The following is a 13,510-nucleotide window of genomic DNA, read 5'->3' as shown; positions in this document are numbered from 1 at the left end:
GGTGATTCGGCCTCGTGCGCGTTCAGGTTTAACATGGGGAGGAAACACACTGAAAAGGTATAAACTGTAAAACGACGTCCAGGTGAGTATAAACGTGTAGTTCTCGTGTCTGCTGCAGAGTCAAATGAAACTCTGACGCGTTACATTAATTATGTCTTCAACCCAACACACTGCAGCCACGCCTCTTTCAAACTCCACCTTTTACATAAAGTGTGCGCGTGCGTGTGTGTGTGTGTGTGTGTGTGGGCTGCAGCTTCCTCGACACAAACAAACTTCCAACACGGCAACAGTGAAAGAAACATGTCCATTTATTTGTACTCATTTTTTTTTCTTTTAAAAAATCCAAACATTTAAACAATTGAACATTTAGTGCATTTTTAAGCAGATTGCATTCACGTTTTACAGAAAATGCATTTTTAATTATTGGAAGACAATGGTAGGCAGTGTTATCTAAGCGGATGTAAGAAAGGTTCCGTGTTGACTTTGCGTTGTTTGGAGAAGCAGGACTCCAGCCAGACTCTCTGCACCGCGACAGCCTGAGAGTACTGACACTGCAGATCCTGGAGCTCCTGGTTCACAGAGAAAACATCAGACTAATCAAAAGGGGGAAAACTTGATTTTTGTTTTATGCTTATTGTAAAAAAAAAAAGAAAAAAAAAAGTAAGTGATGACTGAATGTGAAGGTATTTCCACTTTGATAATTTATGCATTTTAATGCCAACTATTACAGAAGTCTTAAAAAAGGAAACTCGGTGCAGTCTGTCTATTTTGGCCCCTTGTAAACAAAGTAGTCCCTCTTATCTTTTTGCTTTATTTGTCTCATGCATGTGTACGTCTTCTTATACAGTAATGAAAATAATAATCTTGCTGTCTTTTAAAAGTCAGACATGTATCTCTCAAAAATCTATGCAAAGAAAAAAAAGCCGTTTCTGCAGCATGCATGTTTATCTCTTCATCTGACATCGACACACCTGACAGCAATATAAAGCATTTAAATGTAAATATTGAAAATGAATCAATCCGTTCTCCTGAGGGATGTTAACTTATTACGATTCCTTACCTCTGAGAATGAAAAGCAAACTGAGCATGGGTGAGATTTAGACAAACCTGTGTGTGGATGCTGCTCTCCACCTCTGCCACTATGTGAGTGACCTCTGGACTCATGACCTCCTCTTCATCTCCATCATACGTGCACTGCAGCTAAGGATCAACACACTTTTTTTCAGACCCATTTCGACACACTCCCACACAGGAGATAATTGCCGTGCACGGAAAGACAACACCTCTTCCAATTAAAGAGGCATGCTCCGACATAAAAGGTGTGCACATCACGAGATAATTACAGTCGAACGTCACAGTGATGGAAACGCCCAGGCTGAAAGGATATGTGACGAGGTAACGAGCGAGCGTCTTCCTCTCTGATGCCGGCAGGTTGTAGAAAAACACTCGGACCCCACTCATGAAGCTGGGGAGCTCAGCAGGGCCGGGGCTCTGCACGGGGGCCGAGGGTCCCGGGGTTAGTGCGTCCGACTCATCAGTCTGACCGTCAGAGTTGAGTTGCCGTGGTTTAGGAGAGGACGCTGAGGTGGACGACTGAGGTGAAGCTTTGTTCTTTGCTGTTCTGCTGTGATAATATCTGTCAGTCGAGTTCAGAGAAAATGACAACAAACTTTTGGACTGATTGATAAAAAGCTCTTTTTAAAAGGTCCTCCTGTTCTTGCCTATTCTTCTCCATGTTTCCCCTGAACTTACCACTGTGTAGGGTACGCTACTGTACTGATGGATTAGAATTTTCTACCAGTGCAATAATGTCTTCTGGTTCTAATCAATTATTTTGCTATGCAATATTCTCTCTTCAATGTTCCTTGTATATATTTCATTGGTACAGTGAATTCATGAACGTTGAGCACGTAAGGGGAAAAGCATACAAAGATTACTGTTCTCTTCTATCCACTGCTGTGCAATCCTTCTTTGGAAGTCTAGTTGCTACTGCAATGACTTAAAGAGGTGAAAAGATCACGGCTAAGTGGCGCAGACGTCCAAGTGATTTGGTCATGGCCAGACGTACGGAGGATGCAGTCCGCCCAGGTTCGATTCTGTCCTATGGCTTCTTTTGCGTACGTCACCCACTCTCTCTCTCTCCGACACTTCTCCGTTCTTCTGGAGAAAGCTGAGGAGTTTTAATGTTGACAAAATCTCTTCTGAAAATCTTTTATTCATCTTTTATTGAGTCCATTTGGACTTTAGTGACGATCTGTTGCTGAACTTTGCTGAAAACTTGTTGGCGTTGACTTGACATATTTTTCAAGTAAGAGCCACTCAGAGGGCAAAGGCCATCTTGGAAGACCCTCAGCATCCCATGCATGCAGAGTGTAGGACAGGGAGGTTGACTAACAGATACCTGAGGACATTTATCCCTTCAGCATTGTTGCCTGTACTCTTTTACGATGTCCTGCTGGTGTTTGTGTCCCTCATCTCACTCACGTCCATCATGATGATTTCCATGGTACTCATCTTTGATAGTTATGTTTTTATGTCATTGTGCTGTTTTTATGGATTTATGGCCCTCTGCTGCAAACCAAATTGCCCCTCGGGGTTAATAAAGATTTTCCAAATCCAAAAATCCAAACACCATGCAGGGATGATCTGAAACATTAAGTTCAGTGAGAAACATCACAAAATGAAAAGTGATTAGTTTTTTTGAGTATATATTGCTCAAAACTTTTTAAACATGTTTGTCATTAAATCTCAAAATATTGTACAAGAACATTGTCAAAGAAGGAAACATTTAACTGCCCTATAACAAATATATTTACACAATATCAAGTGTTTCACTCCTCATCTAGCACCGTTTACCCCCCTAAAAACACGATGGCTTAAAGGATACATGAACGTGGAGACGCCTCTGGCAGCCAGGTGCTTCCTGATGAGTCTCTCTGTGCCGTACCAGTTGAAACCTCTGGTGGAATGACCGATTCGAGGAAGGTGAACGCTCGCTTGGTTGGAAAAAAAAAAAAAGAGACGATTCAGGGAAAGCGTCAATGAGGTTTTGTGTTATTTTTCTATTTTATCTGCAGCTGCAGTGAATGAGGGCCATAGTGCACACACACCTATAATGTTTAGTTCACAAGGCTGAAACTGGAGCTCTTTTCACACATTTTTTCGAGGCAAATTCAGGACATTTCAGGTTCTAAATTTAAGGTGGAGTTTTTCACACATAATTAAGTGGGGAATGTATTGATGGGGCGTGCATGAGGAGAAGGAGTCTTCAGTTTTATGCCTTGTTCACACTTGTACAAAACATTTAAAAAGGAGAAAATGTGCATTAAGGCGACATCGACATTTCACACATCCACCTCTCCTGGGAGTGTCAGGATTTTTTTCTTTTTTTCCAGGAGAGCAGTGCATGGGGGGGAAAAGACAGAAACCAGCAAGTATTCTGAAGTTTCAGGTATTCAAATCAGTTCACCTGTTGTGCATAATGACCTGTGGTAAAAAACACAAGTCTTCTCATATATTGTTCTGCAGTAATTGTTTACAGTTTGCAAGTACATGTCTATGCACACAACATGACACAACCAGAGTGAACACACAGTACGTTCTTTGAATCTTGTCAATCAGGTCAAACAGTGATCAAACACAGCATTAATTATCTACAATTGAGGTGATCGTCTTTGCACGGATAGAACAGAAAGCCTTTATTCTCATGATGCAATTGTACAACGTAATTATTTGGCTTCACCTTAAAGTGCACACAGCTAAAAAGAAAGACAACAGAGGAAGAATGTCAAAAAAAGTCTTATTAAGGTAAAATGGGTTATGTATGGTAGGATTTGTTTACAGGCAGCAGCATAATAAATTATTAATGGATACTGAATACAAAATAAATATTTGCACAGTACGAAATGTAAACTATTGCAGAAGTATAAACTATAAATATTGCAGAATGAAATGATGATTTAACTCCAAAGTTGTCTTGATTTTTCCAGTTTACTACATAATAACAAGGTCGCAAGGTTTTTAATTGATTGAATTTTCATTGCTTGACTTTACCTTTGTGTCTTTTTGCTGCTGTGTAAATCTTCTTCAGGCCTTCGTCGAGAGCAGTGAGAAGGATCCCAGACAGGTTGTTGGCTCGGTCTCTCTGCTGTGCCACTATCAGGGCCAACTGGAGTGGCAGGAAAGAGATTGCGAAACAGGCATCATGTAATCAGTCACACTCTTATCTGCTCTGTCACCACAAACCCCACACACACAGTTTGATTTTATCATCAATAATGCCAATAAGAAGTGTTCATTTCCAGGAATGAGGTGTAAGTTTTCTCTTCAACAAAACCTACTTGATCCTGGCCGCCTGATCTCGACTGCTTGTCGTCTATCGGGAAAAGCAGCACGTTCCCGAGCTCCAAATCTGAAGTAAACAATAACATGTACAAACGTCATTCTCAACCAGTCGCTATTAGTAAAAAATGTTGCATGATTATTTATCTGCAAATATTTTTAGCGTCACCCTTCATCTTTCCAGCCAGCTCATACTGCTTCCGTGGTTCATCTGATCTCACCTCCAGAGCCGTAAAGAGACCTCCTCTTCCCCAACGTCCTGAGTCATCTACTCAACAAAACACTGCTTTGATCAATGCAGGAAACACTGTGCTCACACAGGCCTTGTATTGCATTTAGTCAGTGCACCATAAAAGACATATGTCATGGTAAATAGGTAACATACCAACACAGTGGACAATGATGGCATTTCCCTCTGCGGTGTGAGGATGAGTAACATCCCCCAAAACGTACTGAATAGCCGTGCTGTCAGAGTCTGTGAAACAAACGCTGCCGTCCTCCTCCTCCTCCTCGTCCTCTTCTTCTTCGTCCTCTTCACTGTCAGCGGACGGCAGGCAGCGTGATCTGTAGCCGCATGACTCCCACCAAGCCATTCTGCAGGATAGTGAAATGAAGCGTGCAAATAAAAAGGAAAACAAGTCTGAATACTGAAAGCTCAAAAAGCATTACTAAGTTTATCGATCTTTACTTTTTCTTGTGTTTCTGCTCTTGTTGCCTCCTCCTCGCATCCTCCTCCAGTTTGGCTCTCTTGGCCGCAGCCGCCTCTCTCTTCTGGCGTCGCAGCTCCAGCTCGGCCTCAGTGAGAGGTTTCCTCTTCCTCGTCGGAATCCCAAGAGCTGCAGACAGGGAAGTCTGCAAACCCACAGAGAGGAAAATAAAACAGTTTAATTGATTTGCGATTACATCATGTTGAATTTCAAATAATCTTCGCTAAGCTTTTATTTTGAAGTATTGTACTGTCTAAAGCTAAGAGTGCTTTACTTCCTGTTTAAATATGACCCTGCTTTTATTTTGAAATAAAAGGGAAACAAACTCCTTGTAGATTGAAAGTTACAACATTAACTCAACCAGGAGAAAAGGAACTTCTTACGAATAAAAAAGTAAATGAAATCCTGACTGCTTTCTTTACTAATTATTTTCACACAAATCATTATCCGTAATTGCTTCCATCCTTTCACAGAAAATACAGGTTTTTTGTTTTTTTTGCTCAGCACGTCTCTGAACAAACTGAAGAAACAAAACCAACGACGGTGTGAGACTATGTGAAGCAGATGTTTACGTAAAGGCAAATTGACCCTAAAGCCTCTTTAGCATAACCCTCCACAACATACTATGTCAAGTGCAGCCTTTTGATCCTGGGCTTTTTACAAACAGATTTGATGTTGTGTCATTTGACAAAGTGGAGAATTAAGCAGACAGCAGAGTCTTACTCCAGCTTTGTGTCTCAGAGCTCGTCCCTCTCCTGCAGCTCCCTGAAACTCCGCCAGCTGCTCCTCCAACAAACGCTCGAAGCTCTTCTGGTCGTCAGAGCTCGGGTCCTTACTGTAGTCTCTGCCCTCAAAATAATACATGTGAGCTGAAGGAGGGGGACACACGAGATGATTAATGTCATTCTATAAATACTGGGCGAGGTTAATTTAAAAAAAAACACAGCACATTATTATTGCACTCACTCTGCCCCTCAGACTCAGAGTCGTTCTCTTCCTCTTCTTCCTCCTCTTCTCTGAGAGAGTTAACATCGACATCATCAACCCACTGACCGTCACAGGTCGGGCCGAGTATCTTCTCTAGTTTCACATTCTGCACCGAGCTCTCTTCTGAAGACAGAAGCTTGTCAATCCCAAACTTCAAGATCTCACTCAGCTGTAGAGGACAGATTAAAAAAAAAACATGTTATGAAGAAATAAAAAAACAAAACCGGAGGGTTTTCTTTCCCCATCTTTGTGTTTTCACAAACCTGCATCCCTGCAGCAGCTGACTGAGCTTGGTCCAACAGAGAGAAGCGCCCCTCTTCGATCACAGTGTTTGTGAGGTGCAGCTTGGAAACAGCACGAGAGTACATGATCTCCTCCACCGTGTCTCGAGCAAGCAGGCGGATCACCTTCACGGGCCTGTAACAAATCACAGTCGGCCATATTAAAAAGGTTCTTACGGTTAAAAAAAGGGAAATTATGATGGTTTTGATTCTCACAGGGACCAATTTACTTTTCACTGCCGTTTTCCACCCTTGGTCTTTTAAAGGAAAAAGAAAAGAAGAGGCCAAGGCAACAAATAAGAACCGCACTAACGGATGAAATCATTGATACTACAGCAGCATGTTCTGGGGGATTTCCCGAACCTGTCTCGAGAGCTGGATAGTTACAGAAAACATCCGAACAGCCAATCAGAGGGATTCCTCTCACCAACCGACTCAACGTGAAAAATCGGCCGAAAAAAGGCAGACGGGGGCCGACAGGTTGCAAAAAGCAGGACAAAAAACCTCGGGCGACGACCACTCGCTGTTGTTCCAACGAGGACCGACGGCCCTACAATCTCCTCTGCTAACTTTTAAGATTATTCATCCTCCTGCTCACATACGAGTCAGTCCACAGCATGAGATCCTCCGGCAGAGGTTCCTGAAGCACAACTGAAGCTTAATGCATCGGTGCATGCTCTTATGACTGAGGATTAACCAAGATGCTCTGTGCACAAGCCTTCTTCCTCCTGCATTTCTCTGTCACTGAAATAAATACGGTTAAAAATGTAGTCAGCCAAAATACTGAAAAATATACGTCGAGAACATCGTCTCATATTTTTGTACTTTTATGACATACTTTGTGTCATTATTTCACCTTTCACACTTTACTGCACATCAAACATCTTCATGAAGGCAGTTAAGCTCTTCAGTCACATATCAGTGGAGGATACTGAAGTGAATACTAACACACGTCACCTTTTCTGCCCGATGCGGTGGCAGCGTGCAGCAGCCTGCAGGTCATTCTGAGGGTTGAAGTCACTGTCCATAAAGATGACCGTGTCAGCAGCTGTCAGGTTCAAACCAACCCCACCTGCAATGAAAGGACACTTTTAGAAAACTGCTTCATGTGTGTGTGCTTATTATCTCCACACGACTCGGCTGTAAAAAGCCAAACGAGGGCCGACGTGTAGCGATGGAGCCGGACACGCAGCAAAAACTAGGAAGACGATCACCTTGTATGACCGATGGCTGATGAGCTGCTTAATTTGTGTCAGAGCCTTAACTCTCATATTTATGACAGTAATACTCAGAGAGTGAAAATCTGACAGGAAACCAGCTTTCTTTCTTTCTTTTTTTTCTTTCACTGTGCATGAAAGTTAGACGTATGTGTGTCATCCTGCCACACCTTTATCTGTGTGCAATCAGCTCACTTTCCTCTCTCAGTTTCTGCTTTAAACCAGGCTGTAGATTTAGATCAAATCAAAAGCTTGTACAGTAAGTGTCAGAAACTGCTGGCTTTTTAGAAATGTACTTTGTAATCTCCAAGCTTGTTACAACGCTGTTCAGAGGATTCAGCTCATAACTAAACATGCAAAAGCTTAATTTGTGCAACTAAAACACTTAGCATCAACAAAATATGCAAAAATGCCTTATCAGTGTCTGTGTCTATTAATGCAAGCATAGAAATGACATCACACAAGATGTTTTGGAAAAATTAGCAAAATAAAGTTTGAAACAAAATACATTAAAACAACCTTTTTGTGCCCAATCAAAAACTGCCAATTAAAAAAAGCCAATCATATTTAATCATAATAGTATGAATCTTAAATGAATTAAATGTAAAGCTATTAATCTCTATTTTAGTCCTCGACTGAAGCGGATGTAACTGAGCATTGAAGGTTTCAGTCACCTGCTTTAGTGCTGAGAAGGAAGACAAAGATATCTTTGCTGCTGAAGTTCTTCACTGCTAGATTTCTTTCTTCCCCTCGAACAGATCCATCCAGACGCTCGTAGCTGTAGTCTGAAGAGAAAAAGCAACATAAGCACCTTTTTTTTTTTAAATGAAAAATGAAAACAATAAATACAATCTTTGAATTTAGCTGTTTCTAAGAAGACAAGACATATTATATAATTTGTTTTGAAAGATTAGCAATACATAAAAAGAAGGGCGGTAACGATTCTTCTGGATGTTTTAAAAGGACAAAAAGTGTAACAGGCTCTGACTCATCACAAGGTCAGACAGTGTCGTGCGCTGATGCATCCCCCTTCATTCACCTTTGTACTCCATGTAGTCCTGCAATATGTCCAACATCCTGGTCATCTGAGAGAACAGCAGCACCCGATGGCCTCTTCGACCACAAACAGGGAAAGACGAGAAATACAAGACACTGTGACTTCCAAGAGAGCAGGATATTGTTTTCAGCAAACGGCCACCAGGTGGCGCTAAAATGCAGGTGCTCTGACTTACCCTTTGTGGAGATATGCCAGCATGCTGTCGAGAAGACAGAGTTTCCCACTCGCTTCAACAAGATGCTCCCCCATCTCAAATGGTTCTGGTTCCACTCCTAGAAAAACAATTAAGTATAACACATGTGTCTCTATTTAGAGGTATTTATTTTATTATTTATTGGCTGTCTCACCATCGAACAGGTACGGATGGTCCACACACTTCCTCAGGTTCATCAAGATGTTCAGCAGTCGGTTCTTGTTGCCCTGAAGATTTTCAAAAACCTCTGAAGAAAAACAACAGTGTTGCCATGTACAAAGGATATTTAGCAACACAATACAGTCCTGGTTGATGCTTAATATCGATGAAGTCTCTAATGTGAGCTTCAAAGTTAAATCTTTCCCTGACTTTGAGAACAAAAAACGTTAATTAAAATATTTGTCTGATAGTAAATCCTTCTCAAAAAGTAAAGTATGCACGCTGCAGGTCTGCACAATGACTCTGCTGTATGGAGCAGTTTGTCTGTCCACTGTAAAGTCAGCTTCAAGGATGGACAAAAAATGTGATTTTCCATTAAAATGCACATCATTTAAGGATAATCATAGTACGCAGGGAAATGTCGGTTTAACACTTTCCTTACTGGAAGTGAATCGGACCAGGGAGAAAATCAGCCAGTCTCAGTTTTTTCAAAAAATCTTCTGAGGTTGATGGCAGATTATATCATGGGAACACCTTGTTACACTCCACGTCCCTCTGACTTTATATGACGTTTCTCCTGCCAACCACCAAGTAGAAAACAAAACAAAGAATTCAGCATGAGCCAATGGGAGGGGATGATTCAATTTGTATCCTGTAAACGGTGCACGACCACAGACTGTCTGCACACAATGATCTCAGTGCATAATTAAACAGCTGCTCCTGTATGTTCACTGGCTCTGCTGTGCGGGGAAAAAAACTCAGCTCAGCATGACTTCAGGAGCAGTCCTCCTTAAATTCTCGATAAGTGTTCAGAATGAACAGCTCATGAAACATACTATACTCAGACAGAGGGACTTTTTGTTCAAAAATGTAAAAACTTTCAATTCAATTGCTTGGAGAGAATTGAAAAGCGAGACTGAAACATGATGTTATTCTCTCTTCCCACAGGGTCATCACATGTCTCACCCAGATCCTTCATCAGAATGGCTTTGTAGTATTTCTTCTGCAGAGCTGACATGCCGTGGTACATCAGCAGCTCAGTCTTCTTTGGCAGATCCACAGCAACTTCTGACTTCACTCTGCGGAGCAGGAAGGGCTCCAGGATCCTTTGCAGCTCAGAGGCTGAAATCAGAAGCACAGGATAAAGGATAAGGTGTGCAGGTGTTTTAACAGTTACATTGGTTCTTCCTGCAGGTTTAAAGAACATATTATAACACTGTCTGCTTGGATAAACACTAAATGACTAGCATGAGAATAACAAAACCATATCTGTCGTACCGAGAGCAGGCTGATTCTGCACATCGGAATAAGCGCTGACAAAGTCTTCGGCCTCATCAGCTGAGAAGACGTTGGGCTGAATGAAGCTCAGCAGGGAGTAGAGCTCCTGCAGGTTGTTCTGGATCGGGGTCCCCGTCAGCAGGACTCTGAATCCAACTGAGAACTACACCAAAAACATAGAATTCAGAGACGAAGCTTATGATGGGATCAGGATGAAAGAACACACATCGGACAGCGAGCTGCCGCTCAGTACCTGTGTCAAAGTTTTGTGCAGCAATGAATTTAGATTCTTCAGTCTGTGCGCTTCATCCACTACGAGAACTTTCCACTTCCACCTGAGGAGCAGAGCAAAGGCTAACTGACAACATGGAAACAATACATTCCTGTTTGAAAACTCTTCTCATCTCTTATTATTGGTCCACTTCTTGTCAATCACAAATCAATTCAGTTCTGAGCTCAAAGAAGAGTAGAACAGAGGGACATCTAAACATGCGGCGACAGATTACAATCAACTGAAACCCCTTCATTTGTACCCTTCCCCATCTCACTGTTTGGAAGAGTCCACAGAGGATCAGAAACGTGTCATGTTGGGATGTCCTTTCTAGGCTACTGTACAAAAGGCCAGCTCGGGCCTGATTCTTTTTTTGGTGTACAGAGATTATTCTGAGGTGACGCAAACACAAGGACCCTCATTTGAAGAGATCATACATCAATAAAAACACGTTTAAATAAATTTGTGCCCATTGACACCCCTTAGTGTCCTTTAATTTCCAATAATAAGACAACTAACCCTCATTTATTTTGAAGTTCTGCTAATATTTTAATACAGGGCATTCAGGCTGACAGCCTATATTTATTTTAGCGACATGACAAAGATCGTATCCAGTGATTCCAGAAACTCTGGATGTTAAAACACACGTGTATGTTTGCATATTTTAAGATTGTTTGAAATGCATTGAGATTTCTACAGACGAATTTCAGTCAGATTGGATTTTAAGTGTCTCATAATGAGGAGGTCTAATCAAAGTATCCCAGAGCCGCTGCTACAGAACACATCCCGCAACAACAGGAGAAGCACTGCAGTCCTGATCTACTTCACATCACAGTTATCTGGAGGTAAAGATGATGGATCTACATTTTTGTGCAACCCAAGCAGAAGAGGCTGCTGATGTCTGGACACAACATTTTGGACACGCTGACATCCTTCACTCACCAAGAGATTCAATCAAAGTTCACACTCACCGTCTCAGGAATGAAGCATCTTTGAGACACAGCTGTAATGGTACAAATGAAACGTAAGTTATGACAAAGATGACACCTGAGGTCATTTTGTTTTTTAACTCAGCGGTCTCAGACCTCGTATGTTGTGAGCAGAACATTGAAGTGGTTTGTGTCTGTTTGCCTCTGAATCTCGGCTCGAGTCTCTTTGTCTCCCTTGTAGCACAGCACGGTCAGACACGGCGCGAAGCTGGAAAAACAAAAGATCAGATCATTTGTGCATCAAGTCTTTGCAGAACAAAGTCATACCTATCGTTTTAGATCATATACAGTAAACACTGATCGTACCATTCCAGCTCCTTCCTCCAGTTCTCCATGACGGAGAGCGGACTCAGAACCAGAAACGGACCGTTCTCTCCGAGAGCTCCCGACATGAACACCAGCAGAGAAATCGTCTGAAGGGACAAAAAGACATGATGTCCAATCTGAAGTCCTGAGTTCCTTCTTTATTTTGAGACGTTTTGAAAAGATTTGGTCACCACAGTCAGCTGTGACTATCAGGATGTTGTGATTCTATCATTAGCTGAGCTCAGGCAATAAAACATTTCGGATCAATACATTCTTGAATTATAATTTTAGTTATTATGTACTAAGTATACAAATATTAATGAGTGCATGTTGTTTGATCTATAACTGGTTTGGATATCTATCTGCTGTGCTGCATGTTTTACACAATGCTTATTGAGATGATTTCAGACCTTCCGGATGTTTTGAGTGTGAAAGTTCACACTGGGATCACGATGCCACTGAGATTTATTGTGCAGTCCAAGTACATGGCAGGTTTCACACCAGCAGGATTTATTGCCACAATTATGACCTGCTAGCAATAGCCTACAATAATATTTTATTACGCAAAAGTGCCTTTGTATCAGCAAAATCTGTGCTATGATGAAAAATGAACAGATGAAGAACAGAGCAAAGATATATTAAAGATATATTTTCAAAAGAGATAAGGGGTAAGACACCACAGTTTATATCAAAAAAATAATATTATATTAAAATAAGCCCAGTTCATCTACTACTAATGTGTATTACTAGTGTGTGTGTGTGTGTGTGTGTGTGTTTTCTGTTCTGGAGTTAAAAAAAAAAAAAAGTATGTCACTTTCATGTATGCGTCGACATTGTGCAGCTGGCTGTTAACAGAGGTGCCTCTGTGCATCTCTGCATCTTTAGGTCGAGCCTTTAATACATTCATAACTCACCTGGCAGGTTTTTCCCAGACCCATCTCGTCTCCCAAGATGCATCCCTGCTGGGTGTCCAGACTCTGAGTGAACCACTGCACCCCGTCCAGCTGGTAGGACCTGAGCTGGATACCTGAGAGGACACACAGTCCATCAGATCAGGGAGAGGAGACCAGTGGTTTAAAATGACCTGCTTTATTACTTTATACTTACCTATTAATGTATCTTCTACACACCTTTCTGTTTGAACCTGAAGTCTGTTTTTATTCTTCCTAAATTGATGATTTGTTTGAAATCATTAATGTCACTGACGAGTTTTAGTGCTTTTATTTAATTTTCTTCACATGTACTGCTTTCACTTTAAGTTCCTTATTGTTAGACCTGTTTATTTCTACTTTAATTCTTCATCTGTAAATGTCTTTAGTTTGAAGTGTGCAGATTCATCTCTGATTGACATGTAATGAAGCTTATATATTATGTTATTTTCCTGAGTCCCTGCCTTTACTTTGTCACTTTGTAAACATGTTTGTAAAGGTGCTATAAAGAAAGCAGTAATTTACTAATAAAACCCAGTTCATAGTAAAAGGAGACAGCTCTTAGTTAAGTTACTGATCTCTTACCTCTTAATCCAAACGAGTTCAGGTCGCTCTGAGAAACATTCATCTTCTGTTTCACTCCCACGCTCTTCTTTATTTTTGACAACATGTCCGTCATGTCTACAAAACAACTTACTGTAAATGTATTTTAGTTTATGAAGTAAATGTTTCAGACCGAGCGGACAAACACAAACACACAGACAGTTTCTGTTTCAGACATGTACAGACACAAAC

At 41.3% G+C, this 13,510-nt stretch overlaps 1 protein-coding gene across 1 annotated transcript; it reads right to left on the bottom strand.

Moving 5' to 3' along the window:
• Nucleotides 1-287: 287 nt before the first annotated feature.
• On the bottom strand, nucleotides 288-13,472 carry chd1l (chromodomain helicase DNA binding protein 1-like). The gene is made up of 25 exons (XM_079350067.1): nucleotides 13,301-13,472; nucleotides 12,701-12,813; nucleotides 11,787-11,893; nucleotides 11,577-11,688; nucleotides 11,463-11,494; nucleotides 10,474-10,555; nucleotides 10,221-10,383; nucleotides 9,909-10,064; nucleotides 8,938-9,030; nucleotides 8,766-8,862; nucleotides 8,573-8,646; nucleotides 8,208-8,318; nucleotides 7,274-7,388; nucleotides 6,299-6,452; nucleotides 6,015-6,204; nucleotides 5,772-5,917; nucleotides 5,030-5,193; nucleotides 4,727-4,935; nucleotides 4,511-4,609; nucleotides 4,341-4,411; nucleotides 4,054-4,168; nucleotides 2,888-2,996; nucleotides 1,393-1,636; nucleotides 1,108-1,194; nucleotides 288-569 (listed from the first exon to the last, which is right to left on the bottom strand). Exons 1-25 carry the CDS (start codon nucleotides 13,392-13,394, stop codon nucleotides 447-449), a joined length of 3,060 nt encoding a protein of 1,019 aa, XP_079206193.1. The 5' UTR covers nucleotides 13,395-13,472; the 3' UTR covers nucleotides 288-446.
• Between the last annotated feature and the right edge of the window lie 38 nt (nucleotides 13,473-13,510).

Source organism: Symphodus melops, assembly GCF_947650265.1.
Source record: "Symphodus melops genome assembly, chromosome: 8".
In the NCBI taxonomy this organism is placed as follows: domain Eukaryota; kingdom Metazoa; phylum Chordata; class Actinopteri; order Labriformes; family Labridae; genus Symphodus; species Symphodus melops.
This window is presented reverse-complemented; position numbering and strand designations above follow the sequence as displayed.